This window comes from Astyanax mexicanus, chromosome 16 (genome assembly GCF_023375975.1).
Source record: "Astyanax mexicanus isolate ESR-SI-001 chromosome 16, AstMex3_surface, whole genome shotgun sequence".
In the NCBI taxonomy this organism is placed as follows: Eukaryota; Metazoa; Chordata; class Actinopteri; order Characiformes; family Acestrorhamphidae; genus Astyanax; species Astyanax mexicanus.
In genome coordinates this window covers 33,368,697-33,388,749 of record NC_064423.1, presented here as the reverse complement: position 1 = coordinate 33,388,749, position 20,053 = coordinate 33,368,697, and the positions used below count along the sequence as shown (strand labels likewise).

Genomic DNA, 20,053 nt, shown 5'->3' with positions numbered 1-20,053 from the left:
CGCTAAAATCAGGCTGCTGGCATCCTATTTTAGACATTCAATGTAACCTATATATTTACACACTCACAATAACATAGCACCTGTATTACTCTTGCTGCTGTGGGTGAACTGAAAACATTTCTGTAGCAAAAAAGTGTTATGTCATGATATAGTGTAGAAAAATTACTTTTTCCCCCAATTGCATACTAACTGCTTTGAGTATAAAGTAGGGTAAATTTAGGGTGGTTAATGCATAAGATCAAATTGCTTTCTTTCTTGAAGAGCAAAAAATAGCTTTCAAAATAAATGGGTTTTGTTGAGCCCTTGCTGTAAAACCACAAAATCAAACTAAACAGTTTCAGTATTACATAAACTATTCATTTGTCTGGCTATTTTTTTCATTAATTACATAACAAAACGATGTTGTGCATGTATGTAGATAATGTTTTATGTAGATGAACATGCCATTGTTGAGTATGCACAAATATCCACAATACACTAAAAAGACATACTCGAATCAAATTTTTTTTTTTTTTTGTATGGTTACAATACACACTGTTATATCACAAAGCAATGCAACATGAAATGGAAAGAGCTACTTTTATCTGGAACAATATTAGAAAAATGGCCTATAAACCTGCATTGAGGCATAACTTGGCATAACTTCCTTCTAGTACAAAGGCTACTGCATTAATATTAGTTTGTGTACTAACCTGCCAAACCTGCACTATTTAGATTTGTATGTATTATACAGTTCTGGACAAAAAAGGCCACAACAACAAATTGAAAACCTCTGGAATATAATCAAGAGGAAGATGGATGATCACAAGCAATCAAACCACTGCTGGAATTTTGCACAATGCATGAAATCTTATTAAAAACAAGGGTTATTTTCACCAAATATTGACTTCTGGACTTTATGAATATGAACTTGTTTTCTTTGCATTATCTGAGGTATTTCACCATTTTTTTTTTGGCAAATAAATGCTTTAAATTACTATTTTTATTTGGAATATGGGAGAAATGTTGTCCACAGTTTATAGAATAAAACAACAATGTTCATTTTACTCAAACATAAACCTATAAATAGCAAAATCAGAGAAACTGATTCAGAAACTGAAGTGGTCTCAATTTTTTTCTGAGGTCTTAAAAGCCCAAACTCTTTGAGCAAGTTTACCAGAGTCTGAAATAGATTCTTCCAATGTGTTAGTTGCAAACGTCCTAGTTCCCAACCCAGCACCAGAACTGGCCATCCCATACTGAGGTGCTTTGGGTAGTAAGTTTACAGATACACTGTGAATACCTGAGCTGATGCTGGAGCCCATCCAGACCCAAAGGAGAACCTACTGGTCCCTTCTCTAACGGCCTGCAAATTGGCCAATCAGAGCGCTGACTGGCAGAGCCAACCTGACAGTGCTAAAATGATGAATAGCTCTCTGCTCATCCTCCTGCGGGCTGTTGAGGCCTGCATATCCAACCTGCTGCATAACACTTGTCACACACCGCTGGCCTCCACGCTCACGCCAGCTCCATGTGGGACAGATGGTCCATTGCAACATGAGGGCCCTCTCAATCGCTCTGCGTCTGACAGCAGCACCGCCACAGACAAACATATAAACTGAACGCACAGCTCCGCTCTTGATAAACACTCCAGCACTCGGCCACACACTCACAGGAACAAAAGCTCAGGTCAAGTGTCTTGTTTGTACATATTTGCAAAGAAAGGTTTGGGCTTGGGCTTTGTGCACTCAACAATACATCGGGTCAAAAGGTTAAACCAGTGACAGAACAGGTGATGGGACAAAAGAAGCCAGCTTAATCCATAACCAACATCTTTTTTTAAAAAGACCTATCTTTTGTTTTAGTGTTTTTTTATTCTTTTTCATAAGAAGAGTCTTAAACATGGTTAATGCTGGGCAATATGATCTCAAATTTGTCAAGATTTCAGCTCAACTACAACTAATAGACTATAATTCCTAAATAATATTATAGAACAATGGACATGTTTTTAGTTGCTCAGTTGGCTCAATGTTTCAGTTCTCTTTTATGTTGCTTCTATGGGACTACATGTTGCTATTATGTGCCTACACAAGCTAAATTAGGATTTTAAATGGGACAATACATGAACACAAAGTGGGGAAAGAATAAAGTGTTTTAATGATATAATTAGTATAAGCAAAAGTGTATGTCGTTTAGAGATTCTAAAAGTTGGTTTTGATTTACTTTCAGTTAACTGCCCAACCCAATCCTTGGCAGTATCCCAAATATCAGTGAAATGTTCTTTCCATGTAGGGGATGTGAACCTACCCAATGTGGAGATTTGTGTACTATTGGCTCTTATTCACAAGTAATGGGAAAAAGGTTCATGAGATATGAGATCATCTGCAGGTTAGGTGTAGAGTTTGCAGTAATGTTGTCCCTGTACTGGATCAGGCTGAGCCATAAGACAAAACTCTCGATTTACTATCAGATCATAGTCAAAGTGTGTCCATTACCATCTATTTCCACACTGTGCTGGAGCCCATACAAAATCAGTCCTGTTTTCTTAACCTGTGTCAAACTGGCCTGGAGGTGCTAGCTGCTGCAGGTTCAGTATGAAACTTTAATATGAGCTCAGGCTGGTCTCGTAACAGAGGGTGGGAATTGGTACTACATGCCCAGGTCTTCACACATATGCTCGTATTACACAGCATGAGTGCATAACCCACACACACTCACAGCCTCACATGTACATGCTAGCAATTCTGGCTAACATGTGGACTCATTACTGCTTGCAGGTTTGTTTTAACACACACTCACACGCTCACACACACTCAGAAAATAAAAAGGCTGTGGGCTCCATCTGAGCAACAATCACGCAGCTCCATAATTAAAACCTACTGTGCCCTCTGCCCTAATTTATTGTCTTGCCAACTCCAATAAAGCGAGAGCTAGTGCAGCCGTGCTGGAGCTTTCTCCCCTTTCACTGAGGCCTCCAGCTGCTCTTTAACCTCAGCCTCCGCTACAGTGGAACAAGCAGGTTAATGCACAGTTTCATTGGATGAAGGATCCATAATTTCCTTGGCTCTCAGTGACCCAAGATATAATCATATGCACTTTCTAGCCCTGTAATCTAAAGCAACTGGGGGGGGGGGGGGGGGGGTTCTCCCTACTGGAAGGAGATTAGACATGACTAAAAGTAAATAATTATATTACATATTAATTTAAACGTACATAACAAATAAATGTATTTATTAAAGCAGTAGTATGTAGAATTTTAGTAGTATGTAGGGGGGGGGGTTCTCCCTACTGGAAGGAGATTAGACATGACTAAAAGTAAATAATTATATTACATATTAATTTAAACGCACATAACAAATAAATGTATTTATTAAAGCAGTAGTATGTAGAATTTTACCAATAAGTAATTACCATTGCGTCTTTAACTACCATTATTGATTTGGGTTTGGCACAACTGCACTACGCATCTCCAAATAAGAACTAAAATATTACTATATTGTCCACAAGCTTTTTTCACTTCAATGACAGTTCTGAATCAATCGGCTTGTCCAGAAATGCATGTGAACAGTGTCATCTAGGTGTGGCTCAGAAAGCATGAATTGCACTCCCTGACTGTAGGGGGAGTCCTACAGCAAGAAATATTATTACATAATGCTGCTTTAATAAGCAGTAATACAAGCTACGTTCTCTTTCAATACATGTATCCCATAAACCAGAACTTCTTTATGCCAAACACAACTGTGCAAGTCCTGCTTTTTGTCTGAAAGTTAAAAATCTTTACTTAAAATGTATAACCACCACTTATATACATGAGCTCTCAGTGTAAAATAACTGAGCTATGTACAAAACAAACTGAGCCGCCACCAAAAAAAAAAAAAAAAGCGAAAGATAATGCCCTGAGCTAGAGCTGTTCTGAAAGCCGCATTCTCCTCTTGTGGAGGAACAGAAAGAACTGTCTGTAGCTGAATGCAGCTAGCGGGACAACTTCATCTCCACAAAAGGCATCGTCCAGCTCATTCAGAAAAGTGGCAGGCCTGTGCATTCATTCCAACATTGCTCCATTCTTGGCAGAGAGAAGTCTATTAGAGGGAAGAGAGAGGCAAGGCTAGAGCCCAGTGATAGCAGTTCATCTCCAGGCTAAGAGAGCTGCTGAGAAAAGCTGTCAGATAATTAGGGGTTTGAGCATGCACTGTTTGGAACCATATTCTATTTATTATGATTTTTATTATCTTTCTTTCTCTGCCCTAAAATTAATTATACACTCAGCGACAGAAAATCAGTGCAGTCGACCTAAAGGGGCGCTACAGAGCATGAAAATGTGTTTTGCTGTAGATATCAAAAACAAAACTTTTTTACTGCTTAGTACAAAGTACAAATAACCATGTATTGTTTCCTACTCAAATCCACTTTTGTAAACTAGTCCCAGGGTTTTGCAAAAAAAAAAAAAAAAAAAAAAAAAAAAAAAGTGGATTGAGAAATGTTAAATGCTGGCACATGTCCCATCCACCTGTCATGATCAGGCATTACTTCAACTCCCATAAATGCCATCCTCTTTCCAAGAGTACCAGTGTTTAACATCATTCATAAGAAAACATATTACTGACAACATATTATGTGTTTAATATGATACCAAAAAAAAAATGTGATTAGCAATAACACTGTTGGATAACCCAATACTGATATGTAATATGATTAATTAATATCCTAAATTTGCTCCTTGAAGGTTTGTTGGCACTTTGCATGGCTGCCACCTTTTGACGTGTTTATTGTGGAAACTAATATAGAGATAACGATAGAAATATGGTATAAATATAGTGCTACGACTTATACAGGTGCGGCTATTCTAAAGCCATTCCCAGAATTTAAACTTCTTGAATAATCAACATACTGCTATTCCATGACTTTCATTCATGTCAGTTTAAAAATAATTCTTAAAAACAACTAAAAATGTGAACAATAACTGCCTAAAAATGAGATTCCATGAGGAAGGGAATAGTTTCCCGGGGAAAAAAAAAAAAAAACAGAACATAATAGTTGTGAGGTCAAGGATTTTCACGCCTGTTGTGTTGGGATTTGTGAACAGGGTCCCGCTCCAGTGCTCCTGCACAATGCCTGTCCCACCCACAGCATCGCACTGCTCTAAACGCTCGCTGTCTTTTATCCTGCTCCAGTCACACCTCGGGATCGATTCCCGACAGACAGATAGACGGCCAAAGCGGCGCATCTGCATGAAATGCAGAGTGAGGGAACGAGATCTATCCCATTTTCCCCAATTTCACACCTTCCCTGTGCTCCGTCGAACACCCTTCATCCCCACATAATAACCTCATGGGCTTTCAGGACAGCTTCCTTTGTGTCCTCCTCGCTCCAATGTCACGCCAATTCCAGCTATTGCACTAAATTCTATACGTGTTTATGTAAACACGCTCAGTGCACACTACAAGCAGCCCGATCCCATTACTCAACAATGTCCTGTAACAGGAGCACTGAAGCTTAAAGAACTGGGGTTTAGCATGCTGCAGGAAAGGAGCAGGAACTTAACATGGCGTGGATTGTTAAAGAGCAATGAACTGATCTGAACTATTGGAAAAGCCTAATGAACGACTGGTAACATGGACCGAAATAGAGAGAGAATAGAGTTATATAGGGTGGAGCTATAAGGAGCTGTGGGAGGGTGATGAGGTTGAGAAGTTGTGAAGTGATATCTTGTGAGTTCAAACATGGCCTGATGGTGAAGGTTAGGTGGATGGGACATTCTGTTTCAGCACATGATGATTGTGTGAATCGCGACTGGAAGCATCTGGCCAGAATTGTCCATGCCAACAGACAAGAGACTTTGGCTAAAATAACACCTACATTCAAAGCAGGAGGATCCACATGTATCGTAGGTCAGTGTAGCGTTCATAAGCTTTCACCAGACATGGCAAAAATCACGGTTCTATGATAACATCTCCAAAACATCAAGCAGGTCTCTTGATTTTTTCCCAGTATGCAGCAGTCAGTAAGTACCAAAGGTACTCGCCAGATGAAGGACAACCAGTGAAGCAGTGACAGGGTCATGGCGTGATCCATGTGATGTCCCACAACTAACTGGACTTAGTTGAGGATCTGCTGCTTTACATTTAATATCCAAAGGAGGACACCTTTAGAGGTCTTGTTGTGTCTGTGACTTAATGATTTAGAGCTACATTAGCAGGATGAGGAGGCCCCCCACTGTATTTAGCAGGTGGTTTAAATGTTATAGCAGATCAGTTTAGAACTAACTCTAATAACTTGAACATCAGATCATCAATGATACATGTATCCATCAAATTGTCTTAAAAATTGGCAGAACAGGTCTACATATAAGCTTTTCATAACTGGTTCTATACACATTATCAAAAAATTATCCATAATTACAAGTCAAATAACCTTTCTTTTTATTACCATTACAGAATACTACAGAAAGTGTACATAAACGTAAATTTAAACACTGTACCTTGCACTGTGAGTTCAGCCTGGGCTTCGATAGAGTCGTTCATGTTCTCTGCCAGACAGCGATACATCCCAGCATCCTCTTCGGTAAGGTTAAATATCTGGAGGCTCCCCCCACCAAGCACCTGGACGCGGCCGTCACTGCTGAGAGGATAGAGGAGATAGAGAGGCGGGTCAATATTCCCACTGCACAGGGTCAAACAGGCTCTTACCCACAACAAACGTCAGCAGAGGGCACTTTGTGGATTCAATAACTGAAGCATCCTTCCATTTTCCTAATGCCATTACACACAGCATGTCTTCCCAGCACTCATACCCAGCCTGCCTGTGAATAATGCACACAGTGAGCTGCACTGCAACACCAACTTTATCTAATTCTCCATGGCTACACTTAAGCCTAATGTAAAAGTAACGGAATGCATAAAATGGAACAGATACAGGACAGAGAGATTTTTTGGGATGGTGGCTTTTCGAATATATGGATATATATTCAAACAAATCGCAATATCCATTTATTTATTCAGATATTGGGTATGGGTATTCTGAAAGTCAAACAAGCAGGTAATTCAGTTTGAGAAAATAAGTTTTAGACAGTTTTTGGAACATATAGTCTGTTTGCGCTGGTCTGAAACAAACTTGTAAAGTTTTCCCCATGGTCTGGTTTGGTTCCACACTGAGAAAAACTGAAAGTGTTCCAAAATGCTTCACAACAAACCAACATATCAGATTTAACTGCACATGCAGAATACAGTTTAGCTCCAACTTTGAGTACAATTGATACTTAGATTGGAACCAGGTTTTTGGTTTACATGAGTGTTTGATCACTGTTTTTACACCCGCCCAGATAAATCACTTTAAGGGTGAAACCAATTAAGTCCAATTTAACTGGACTTTAAAGTGTAGGTGTGAAAATGACCCATCACATCCAGTGCCTGGACCACATTGCAACTCAACTGGGCCAAAAACCAAGGAAAGTGTCCAGATTTCAGTGTTTTCACACCTATAGTTAACTTAATCTGGTCTTAATCAGATATGAAGTTCAATATGGAGAGCTTTCCCTTGGTTTGTTTTGTTGTCACACAGGTAATACCCCAATGGACCTAACTGATTCAGAGACGGTTTGGGACCAGATTGTAACCACCTCCTATCAAGGGTCTTGAAGCTATTGTTTTGGCCTGATCCAGACCACAATTACTGTGTACACACCTGCTCAAATGGATCGCATCCAGAGGGAACACAAACCAGAGTCTGTTTTAACTGGAATAAAAAGTGCAGATGTGAAAATGCCCCAGCATATCCAATGCCTGGACCACACTACTAGACTACTGGGCCCATTTTAAAAAGCCAATTATGAGTCCCATTCTGAGGCCAATTCAGCCTTTTTGACAATCGAGGAAGGGGTCCAGAAATCAGGCAAATCTTAATCAATTATTTTCCCAATTATCTTGTGGTATGGGGTGTGCATAACAATCCAAACCAATCGTTATACTCAGCTCTGCCCACAGTCCAGTCAAGACCACACCAATCCTGAATTGTAAATATTATACATTAATTATTTACAATTCAACATGCTTTAGTGTGTGTGGAACGCTGGTAACACAGGATCTCTCCTCATGCATGCAAAAGGTGGAAATCTAGACAGCACACATGGTTGAAATGCCTCGAACGTGTATGTGATTACCGGAATGTGGTGTAGGAATGTGACGGCAAGACGGATGAGCTATTTTCCCTCAAAGCGCTGGATGTGCTGTGATAACACTGATGCTCAGAATAACAGAGCACCAACAACCTCTTCATTTCTAGCTCTGTCCTTTGAACTCCTCTGCATACAAGGGTGGGGGTGGGTTTCCAACCGCATCGAGTGCAGTGCGCACTGGGACGAGGGGCAGAAATCGATAGGTTGAGGGAGGACAGATGAAGAGGGGAGAGAGAGATTGAGAGAGAGAGAGAGAGAGAGAGAGAGAGGGAGGGAGTAAGAGAGGGAGAGAGTTTGTCTCCATCCATAGCCTCCCATCACCTCTAAGGGTGAGAGAGATACGGAGGATAAAATGATAAAGAGAGTGAGAGAGAGCAAGAGAGAGATAGAGACAGAGGAAAAGAGAGAGAACAAGAGAAAGAGAGGGCTGTGAGAACAGGGGGATGTAGAGATAGCAGAGCTGCTGCTCAACCTGATCCACCAGCTATCGATCGCCTCTAAACACAAGGCCATTAATACCAGCATTCTCACAGCACATGCGCACGCACACACCATGCTTTACTTCAACTCCGCTTTATTTATAACCTTTCATACTTCAGTAGTATCACAAGGCAGTAGCTCCTCAATATATCCGCTGTTAACAGTTAGCAGGACACTGGTCTTCACAATACTGATATCTTAGGAGGATGCAATCGGCAAAGAATTCAACTAAATCAATCACAGGATGTTACTGTTGTGTGCTGTGAGCTTTCTGAACAATCACAGATACTTTTAGATGAATCGGAGCATTTTAAGCTCTAAGAACTCTACATGGTTTTGGTCACAATACTGCAAGTTAATTACAGAAGGTTCTGCATAGTATTTATCCATCCACTCAACCCATTCTATCCATTTCAATCCAGCAAATCCATCCTATTCACCCATTCTGTTTACCCAGTCCAAACCAGGAAACCCATCCTGTCCGATCTGTTTTATTCATCTAATCCAATCAACCTATTCTATCCTGTCAATCCAATTCATCCAATCAATGTGTCATTTCTATTCAATTCCACTAATTCAAATCCATCCCATACAATACAGCTAATCTATCCAACCATTATTTCCAACCAGCCTATTTCACCAATCCTTGCCAGTATTCCATCCAGCCAAACATATTAATCCCATTCCATCTGATCTGTTCAATTAATTTAATCCAATTAACCCATTCTATCCTATTAATTCATTTCACTCAACGCATCCTCAAATTGAAAGCAAAAGGGCCACAAATATACAAATATTTGGTTAAATGTCCCTTAGCAAGTTCCACCTAGACACTTGACACTTTTGGTAGCAAACAACAAGCTTCTAGCAGATATTTGGATGGTTGGATATTTGACCCTCTATTTGGCAGAATTGTTTTGTTAACTGGTTTCCTTCATGTATGGCTAATACCCTGTCTATAAGCACAGTCTACATATTGTGTCAATAAGAATAAGGTCTAGATTTGGGAACAGCCATTTCAAAAGCAAAATGTTATCCTGCTTTTTATTCCGCAACAATCTTTGATTTGTGTTCAGGATTACACCACCACTAGAAGGCCCAGTTGTGACCAAGTTTCAACATTTTAGCTGACCGTTTGAAAAGCCTTCAGAATGAAATTAATGAGTCTTAAAAGGGCCCCCTATCATTTTATGTTGCTGGACTAGATTTTAAAATGGTCACAGTATCTGAATTTTAAACAGCAGTTGGTAGACTGTTCATTTCTGTGGTCTGCATGCAAATGTCTTCACACACACAGCAGATTTTTCTTGTTTAAACTGGGTCTCCGACCCCTCTCAGCTCCCCTCGTTGTCTTCTCTCCACAGCTAACTTGGGCCATCTGCTCAGTGTAGGCAGCGTACGCCTGAATTTACACAGTCATGGGGTTCTGATTACACAGAAAGAAACACACTCTGCTGTGTCAGACACAATGCAGCACCTCAACCATCAGCCGCCTGTCACTAAAAATTATCACCATGTTACTCGCTGTCACCTGCAGCAGAGATATCGCCTCACAGCTCCTCCAGGCTGGATGAGGCTGCTGGCTGAAGGCGACCACGATAATGAACCTGGAGAACAGACTCCGAAGCAGTGGGTGAGAGTCTGCCCTGAAGGCTAGTGGAGGTTTATATTCGGAGAGGACAGATACACACCAGGAGGTAAGTGGCGTTATTCAAATACACTGGTTTACTTAATTACTATCTCCACTGGAAGGCAACTTTATCCTGTTTATTCACAATATAAACATCAAATAGGGGTTAAAATCCAAGACCGATTCTGGGCTTGTTTGAGGGAAGAACTTCATCTTAACTGTGGATCAATTTGCACAATTGGATTAGTCACTTTTCTTTATGTTGGTTTGCAAAATGTTGGGATTTAGCAAGAACTTGGCGGTACAAAATGAATCATGATACAAGGGTTACGATTTATCGCACTACAATATATTGTGATACTGTAGTCAAATTTCAATTATTAAAAAATAAATAAATAAATAAAGTTCCATTTTATCCATTTATAACAGTGAGATCTAATGACTGAATACAATACTGCTATTTAAATATCAGTGCTGAACCACTGTCTTCCACAATTCTTCATTTGAAAACAAATTATTTAATAAAGTATGATACAATGAGATAATTTTTTTTACAACCCTAGAGGGAATGAGCTCTGGTCATTTGATGCTTTTTAATATTTTGCTGGAACACAAACACTGCAGAAGTGATGAATAGTGCTTTTAAGATGCAAGCCACCTCAACACAAAGGGACACCTTCAAACAAGGAGCCGTTCTCTATGAGAAAATCTTTATCCATGCTGGCCAGCATGAGATGCATGTTTTTCAACATGCTGTCAGCAGCCCCACTCAATCCACAAAGCTAAGCTTACTACAGTACCTTCGCTTACTTTCTATCAAAAAGTGATTTAATTATCCTACCAAAAAGAGGCTTTCACACCTGCAGCAGTCTGCATGCCCCAGAGTTCATCAGAAACAACCCCCAGACCACAGATTTCAGGAAAAGGAGAGATTGGTCCTCTGGTCGCTCCCAGGTAACAGGGTAAAACAGCTTTTACACTTGACCAAACATACTAAACTCACAGAGCAGGTTTTTTGGGTATGGTACAGAAAATGCTCTTGGAGAAGACCTCATATTTTTCCTATAAGGCATCAGATCACATCAACTCTAATGGATGGGCTTCTATTAGGAAACTTCCCCCCATTCTCACACATGTAAGGACATCCTTTATAGAGCTGCATAAAATTTTATTCAATGGAGGGTCCCTTATCCATTAGAGGAACACATAATTGGCCATTTTTGTATTTTTTTTTCACCTGTAGGACACAGTATCCCATTTTCCCTACTGGAAATGGCACCCTTCAGGAAACTGTAGCACAGGAAAAAAACCTAAAAGCCCCTACAAGCTATAGTCCATTATAATCAATAATCAAGTTAGACATTCTGGAACTTTCAGCACCATTAAATTAATAATCTAAGAGGGAGTGAATCTATTTCTGATCATGTATGCTTCATTTAGAGGCAGTGTTGATTTAAAAAAAAAAAAAAAAAAGATGAAAATGTGTGCACCAAATTATTGCTAATTTTTGTTAACAATTATTCTGGCCCAACTCTGCCTCATTTTACATCAAATGGAAATATTTTCTTTTCTATGTCGATTCGCTTTTTAACACTGCCGTGTGTGTGTGTGTTTTCATTTTGTTTTTTTTTGTTTTTTTATTACTTACATTACATTATGTCATTCAATTTTGTTCTATTGAGGGTTTATATGACTGGGGTGGACAAAAATGTATGAGGGAGACATGGGAAAAATGTTTCGTAATTAATGCTGTGACATGTTTGCTTTTGCTCTTGTTCTTACAAAAAAAAAAATAATAATAATAAATATATATTCTGGCCTGGGAAAGTCCATTAATGCCATATCATTCATGGACATTCTAAGTTAATGTGAACGTCTGACCACAGCAACATACACATACACACACACACACCAGGAGCCTCATGAGAGAAGTCCTTGGTGCTCCTTTCTTTGGCAAAGCCAAACGTGTAAGCCATACTGCCAATCTACTAATCTACACCGGCAGCCATGACAATCACTTCTAGAAAGAATCAACTTGACACATCCAACTCTAAACTTCCTGAGGTCTCCTGTGTGTCTCCAGACGCAGAGCATAACCCAGAGCTAATGAGGAGTAAAATCTACTGCACAGTAAGAGTGACAAACATGCTCTGCACTAATTAGGAATTATCAGTTTATAAATTCACACTAGATTCTTTCAGGCTAATACAATAGATCACTGAGGTCTCAAGCGGCGGGCAGGACCTCTGCGTCTGCTACGCTGCTGCACTTACCACAGGCAGCCTTAGTGTTGGAGGCAGGTGAGCTTGAATCAATTAAAAATGCATTATACAAAGCTTGTCCCCCAACAAAGACCTTTTAATTAGTTGCAAATTTACACTGTCACTTATCTCCCACTCAGCCACATTAGCAGGCCCGGTGCAAGCTCCACAACTGTCAGGAAACCAGGAGGGCTGGGAGATAAGGCACTGCTGACAACGAGTAAAAACCTGCTACTGGATAAGGAGCACATTTACTGCATACTTTCTTAAAAATTAGGTTCCAAACTGTGAAAAAACTGTCACTAATATAGATACAGAAGCAAATCCTACAAAAATGCAGAATGGTTGTGCATCATAAGCAGTTCCCTAATGCAATTGACAGGCTGTTGCTATGCAGTTTATGTTGTTTTTTCTCAATTTTTTTTTAGTGGTTGCTGGGGTGTTCCAGCTGGTGGCTAAGGTGTTGCTAAGTGGGTGAGGTGATGCTATAAAAGAGGTTTTTAGATAGGTGCTATGGTATGGTATGTGGGTGTCATGCCCTCAGTGTTGCTGTCGATTATATACAGAACCACTGATAACACCACATTTCAGCCAAAACACTATTTATTGTTAATATTTGATTATTTTATATATTAGCAAAGCCATACTTCAGGGCCAGTCAGAGCCCGGAATAACGGCTGCTTCAGTATCAGCAGCTGTCATCCACTTGACCTATGTGGAGTAGCTTCAAATAACCCTGAACTAATGTGGGCCAGGCCTTGACTGCAGGCTGGGTGGCTACCAGCTCCCACCGCATCGCCTGAGAGGTGAACCACCCCCTTCACATCCGCAGATAGTAATCCAACACTGAACTACCAGTGGCACGGGCACAGGTGATGGATGCACCCGTAGAAGGCAGGCCTTCCAAGATGAAAGGCTGTCATCAGCCCAAATGGATTTGACATAATCTTGTCTATTAAGTGCTCAACTGGCTGCAGAGCACTCCTCTATACTCAGCAACCAACAAGACTCAGCCCTAAGGCAGGACAACAGTCTGGAATCACTACTCTAACACACCCCTTTTTTCAGCTCAAGGAGAAGAGCTTGTTCAGTGGCTGATTGGGTCATTCAGTGCTAGAACAGGACAATATTGAGGGCACTGGGACACCAGGGCATGCTTGTGTTTTTGGCTCTGTTCATGTCCAGGTTGTATGCAAAACACTGAAGAACGGCAAGAACATTTTTTCTCTGCCCTAAATAGAGAGAAAGTGACTTGCTGATGGAATTAATAGAAAAATAAAAATGCTGACAATGATAAATCATGCTGGTCAGTAAAGTTTTAATTTTATACGTTTTAAATGTACAGTGCACCTGATTCTACTTTAAAAAAAGGTGAGATGTGTAGCAAAGTTTGCCGTTCAGAGGTGAGTATATTTGACGGTAGCCTGCGTGTTTACTGTGTTAAAACACGCTATGTGGGATGAACCGGTAGCTGATAGTGCCCTGGCTTACTGGAACACTCAGGGTTCCGCAGTGTACCACTGTTAGGCAGCATTTACTAGCGCAAAGCACTGCTAACCACAGCTAGCGCTGCTGCTAACCATGGCTAGTGCTGCTCCTAACCATGCTGTTGAAAATATTACCCAAATAACCACATCTTTTTTACCACATCTTATGTATGAAAACAGACCAGGAAATAGACGTTTGTTGATAGTCTTTTAATACAAAATGCTCCTTTGGTATATGATACTGACTGACCAGAAATGTGGATTGTACAGTTAGTTTACAGAACTTAGACAGTAATTTCCACATTTATTGTGGAATTCTAAGTCAGGCATTGGACCTGGACCCTGTGTGGATTCAGTAGCTGCCTGGCCAGCCAAGTGCCTTTAAAAAAATCACTCCAGAATCAGCATGTTTAATAACCACTTTTGAACATTCAGAGGGGGTTCTGAAGTAATTTGTCAGTAACAAATGTATTTTTGACACTTTTTGGCTCAACTGTCAGGAAAACAATTCCATCCGACTGAGCAGCAAACTGGAAGACCTGCAACCAAACATTATCAAAAGCCTGACTAGGTAGTAGTGAGTTATTATTTGCTGGAAGGTCATAAACTCTCATCTCTGGGTGTCCTGTTTGATGTTCTATCCTGTACAACATGAGGAAATGTGCTTGGAATGATATTTCACCTTGGGAAGAAATTGGAGAGCAGAAGAAAATCAATATGGAGAGAAGTCCTGTCTTAAGAATGTTTGTTTTTGCTTGGTCTCATTGCCGTGAAGGCACACAGAAGCTGAGGCATGCTGCAGCGCTGTGTGCTTTATTTGTAATGTCAGAGCGATCGCTGGTAAACCAAGATTTTGATTAGAGCATTACAATATAGGCCCGAAGCCACAACCTGCGTAATATGCAGACGTTAGAGGTCTGAGTGCAGAGGCAGCCGCGGCTGGAGGTCGGCCCTGGATCTGTCATTAGTTGCCGAGTGCAGGGAGAGGTCAGGAAACGTCGGGGAGAGGGGGAGAGAGAGAGGGGGAGAGAGAGAGAGAGAGAGAGAGAGAGAGAGAGAGAGAGAGAGAGAGAGAGAGAGAGAGAGAGAGAGAGAGAGAGAGAGAGAGAGAGAGAGAGAGAAAGAGAGAGAAAAATGGGAGCTCCCACAGGCAGGAGGGAAACAGGAGGCATAGTGAAGAGAGAAGGATAGTGAGGCAGATAGATACAGAGAGAGCTCTTGGCAGGGTCCACATGCTCCAGTGACAAAGAACAGCTGGCAAACTGTTTATTCAGCATCCAGACTCTGCATGCAGTGGCCATCCCATTGTTAAAGCATTGAACGAAACTGCTGTAATAACCCAGCAATAGTCCACCTGCCTGTAGAGAAAATGTAGGGCCCAAATTTTTTTCGCCAAGGTAAGTAAACCCAAATAGAATCACTTATTAGACAGTTTCTGGCACTGTCTTTTAGGTGGGTTATGGGCTTCAGCTAGGCAGACAGCTCAAATTCTGATAAAAACAGATCCAAATCTGACCACTTAAACTAAAACGTCTCCCAGAACAACCAAAACATCAATGATCACCAACAATCAGATTTCAGTTTGATTACCTTGAGACACACTTAAATACCAAGTGTAAGAACCCATTTGGACCTGATCATTTCAGATGACAAGTATCTGGGCTGTATCCTGATAAGGGTTTAGCCCCGTGCATTCACACTTGGTAGTCAAATGAGTCTCTGGTTAGTCAGACTAAAATCTAATTACAATAGCTGTGCATGTTCTTAAAAATACAAAAGCAGCAATAAAGAATATTAGCACTGAATAAATGCTATGTGATCAAGTTGGAGGTTCTAACCTGTGGTCAGTCTTCTAGTGGAAGCCTCTAGGAAGGTAAGCAGACAAGTATGTAAACAGTTACACTTCTGTTTACATGGAAACATGGTCAAACAGCATGTCTTACATTCCTCTAGTCTAAAAACAAACTATGGGACAAACATCTTTTGACCAGAAGGTTAAAATTCAAATTTAGCTGATTTAACAAAACTGGTTAGTATTAAGATTCTCCTGCAAGCGTGTAAAGCTGTCCAATGATGATGCACAATCAGCAGTTCAAAAAGAAGTGTTTGGCTGGCTTCATGTAGATATAAGTAAGCAAAATCAGAGCCCCTCATTCTGCCAGCATTGGTAATATAATCTTAGATCGTTATTTTTTTCCAAGGGGAAAATGTCTTTTTTAAGAGGATCTCATCTCTGCTTTACAGAAATCGCTGCAACCCAGGTAAGATGACAGATGACAGGTGAAATGAAGAGGTATACATAACGGCCATCAAGCTTCACAATGCTCTCAAATCATCGTCTTTTTCTCTCAGGCTCTCGCTCATCCAGTCCGTTATGCCAGCCATTTGTCCCTCAGAGGACCCAGCCTATAGTTACACACTAAAAAGCCTGAGAGGCTCCAAGCCTGCCATTATCGTCCCCAGTATGCCAGCCAGTGAGTCATCATGGGTTTTGTGGAGCAAATCCCAGTTTAAATGACGGGCAAAAGGAATGCCAGGGTGCAGGACATTTGGTACAACTCCAGAGTCAATAAAACCAAAAACGGTCTCCTCCCAAGTCCCCTACTCATAAGAAGAGTCAAAAGGCACCATCTGTTTGAACAAGCAGCCTGTATTAACTGTGTGTTCTGTGCCCAATATGAAAACAGGGTTCAGGCAGAATTCGGGTTAGGAAACTGCCTGTGCCTCTACACAGTGTATCAAAAATATAGTGGCAAACCATTTAAGCTGCTCAGAAGTACTATACAGTCATACAGGTCATCCAGAGATGTTGAGGGACTGTTTAAAAAGCGTTTAAAGGGACATGTCCACAACTTGGGGGGAGAAATGGTTGAAATGCCACCATGAGTTACTGGAGAAAGTCTAGGGTCATGGCACCACTAGCATCAGAATTCAATAGCAGGTGTGTTGTTAAAATTGTGCAAGCAACTCAAATCACATTAACACTCAATGCAGAGGGACATGATACTAGTCCAGTGTTCCAGGACATCTGGTATATCAGTGTAGGAGCAAGCCCAGTAAACCCAGATTGGTAGGTAATATCTGGTGTATCTGGTCTTTCTAGTTACAGAAGGAAAGACCAAACAAGCCAACAGGTTTTTACCACCTCAGAAATTCCTTTAGGCCAGTAAGTAAGCATCTGTAGTCTCTCTAGCTATAAGTGCAAGGTTGGCAAGTGGGCAAGGGCAGGGAGCCTCCCACAGGCCAAGCTCTACGCAAACAGTCAGCAGAAGCTCATCTCAAACTCTAACTGGATTTGTCCTTGTTCATCACCCTCCTCTACAGCAGGACGTCTGGGTCTGAGGCTCCACTTTCACTTTCATGCACAACTCTAATATCGGAGCTATAAATTATACATGCAGAAACTGCGAGCCGGCGACGGCGCTAGAGCTCGCTGTTAATCTTGTTAATGCCGACACTGAACAAAAAAGCTGCGGAAATTATAGGCCATTACCATTGATAAGCAGCTCTTCCAACGCCGCTCGCGCAGTCATTTGGCCCCTGGATTTTAAATGGGGTTCCAGGGAGTGACCGCAGGAGAGTGCGAGAGGCAAAGAGAGAGTGAGGGGATGAAAGACAGTGTTGGTGGGCAGCAGAAATCAAAATGTTCTCCTTTTTCTGTCAACAAGAATTTTTATGACCTGCTCCAGTCCAGCTTTTTCCTGGACCTCGTTTTGTTCGCTTTAATAGTTTGGGGTGTGGCTTCCAAAAAGCAACCCAGCACTAAGATGACTTGTGTGGTTAAGAGAGTATCAGACTGACCACTATCTGTATCAGTTAAGATTATTTTAATACTAAGTGGTCATGAGTACCAATCTAAAAGCTGGGTCCAGTACTGGTTCAAAAACACTAAAATGCTGTATCTTCAAATGTCTCTACAATACCATGGGAATATACAGTGGCATGTAAAAGCCTGGGCACCCTCAATTACTCCAGGTGGACCAATCAGTGTTTTTGGGGGTACACTGAAAACGATACGTTGGTGGACTGGGTGAACCATTCCAGCCAAATTTGAAAAGGCATCTTTGTGCAGGGGCTTCTGCAATGTTCTGTAAATGTCTCTACATATGCTTTGGAACCACAATCTCACACTGCTAAACACCTAAAGCACCTGGAATCAGTTCTTCCATTTATTTCCTATATTGTTTTCAATATTGTTAGTGATATACACTACCGTTCAAAAGTTTGGGGTCCCATTGAAACGTCCTTATTTTTGAAGGAAAAGCACTGTACTTTTCAAAGAAGATAACTTTAAACTAGTCCTAACTTTAAACAAATACACTCTGTACATTGCTAATGTGGTAAATGACTATTCTAGCTGCAAATGTCTGGTTTTGGTGCAATATCTACATGGGTGTATAGAGGCCCATTTCCAGCAACTTTCACTCCAGTGTTCTAATGGTACAATGTGTTTGCTCATTGGCTCAGAAGGCTAATTGATGATTAGAAAACCCTTGTGCAATCATGTTCACACACCTGAAAACAGTCTAGCTCATTACAGAAGCTACAAAACTGACCTTCCTTTGAGCAGATTGAGTTTCTGGAGCATCACATTTGTGGGGTCAATTAAACGCTCAAAATGGCCAGAAAAAGAGAACTTTCATCTGAAACTCGACAGTCTATTCTTGTTCTTAGAAATGAAGGCTATTCCATGCGAGAAATTGCTAAGAAATTGAAGATTTCCTACAACGGTGTGTACTACTCCCTTCAGAGGACAGCACAAACAGGCTCTAAACAGAGTAGAAAAAGAAGTGGGAGGCCGTGTTGCACAACTAAGCAAGAAGATAAGTACATTAGAGTCTCTAGTTTGAGAAACAGACGCCTCACAGGTCCCCAACTGGCATCTTCATTAAATAGTACCCGCAAAACACCAGTGTCAACATCTACAGTGAAGAGACGGCTGCTGGATTTTGGGCTTCAGGGCAGAGTGGCAAAGAAAAAGCCATATCTGAGACTGGCTAATAAAAGAAAAAGATTAAGATGGGCAAAAGAACACAGACATTGGACAGAGGAAGACTGGAAAAAAAGTGTTGTGGACGAATGAATCCAAGTTTGAGGTGTTTGGATTACAAAGAAGAACGTTTGGGAGACGCAGAACAAATGAAAAGATGCTGGAAGAATGCCTGACGCCATCTGTTAAGCATGGTGGAGGTAATGTGATGGTCTGGGGTTGCTTTGGTGCTGGTAAGGTGGGAGATTTGTACAGGGTAAAAGTGATTCTGAATAAGGAAGGCTATCACTCCATTTTGCAACGCCATGCCATACCCAGTGGACAGCGCCTGATCGGAGCCAATTTCGTCCTACAACAGGACAGTGACCCTAAACACACCTCCAAAGTGTGTCCAGAAATAGTTCTGCAAGAACTATTTACAGCAGAAGCAGGCAGCTGGTATTCTATTGGTAATGGAGTGGCCAGCGCAGTCACCAGATCTGAACCCCATTGAGCTGTTGTGGAAGCAGCTTGACCGTATGGTACGCCCGAAGTGCCCATCCAACCAATCCAACTTGTGGGAGCTGCTTCTAGAAGCGTGGGGTGCAATTTCTCCAGCTTACCTCAACAAATTAACAGCTAGAATGCCAAAGGTGTGCAATGCTGTAATTGCTGCAAATGGAGGATTCTTTGATGAAAGCAAAGTTTGATGTAAAAACAATGTTATTTCAAATACAAATCATTATTTCTAACCTTGTCAATGTCTTGACTCTATTTTCTATTCATTTCACAACGTATGGTTGTGAATAAGTGTGACTTTTCATGGAAAACACAAAATTGTTTGAGTGACCCCAAACTTTTGAACGGTAGTGTAGCTAGTAGAGTTTAATTATATTATGGTAAAATAAAAAGAGGATGTCTTCAAAGTCAACAACGAACACCTCAAAACATAAAATATTTTTTTATAGCCTTAATATCATTAAAAAAAAAAAATCAAATAAATACAAATAAGCAAAACAGCCATCTCTGAAAACTAAAAGCTTTCTGCAAATGTCCCCCAAACAGGACTCTCAGAAA

The 20,053-nt window shown here is 40.9% G+C and overlaps 1 protein-coding gene across 19 annotated transcripts in view; it reads right to left on the bottom strand.

Moving 5' to 3' along the window:
* The window catches only part of neo1a (neogenin 1a), a 183,115-nt gene that overhangs the window by 60,447 nt on the left and 102,615 nt on the right, over positions 1-20,053 (bottom strand). For 14 of the 19 annotated variants that reach the window (XM_022670020.2, XM_022670009.2, XM_022670023.2 and 11 more), the window contains exon 5: positions 6,458-6,597. In XM_022670020.2, the coding sequence (XP_022525741.2) occupies positions 6,458-6,597 (140 nt within the window). The remainder of the gene's footprint in view (positions 1-6,457; positions 6,598-20,053) is intronic. The other 5 variants (XM_049465320.1, XM_049465321.1, XM_049465322.1 and 2 more) reach the window with 1 other exon arrangement.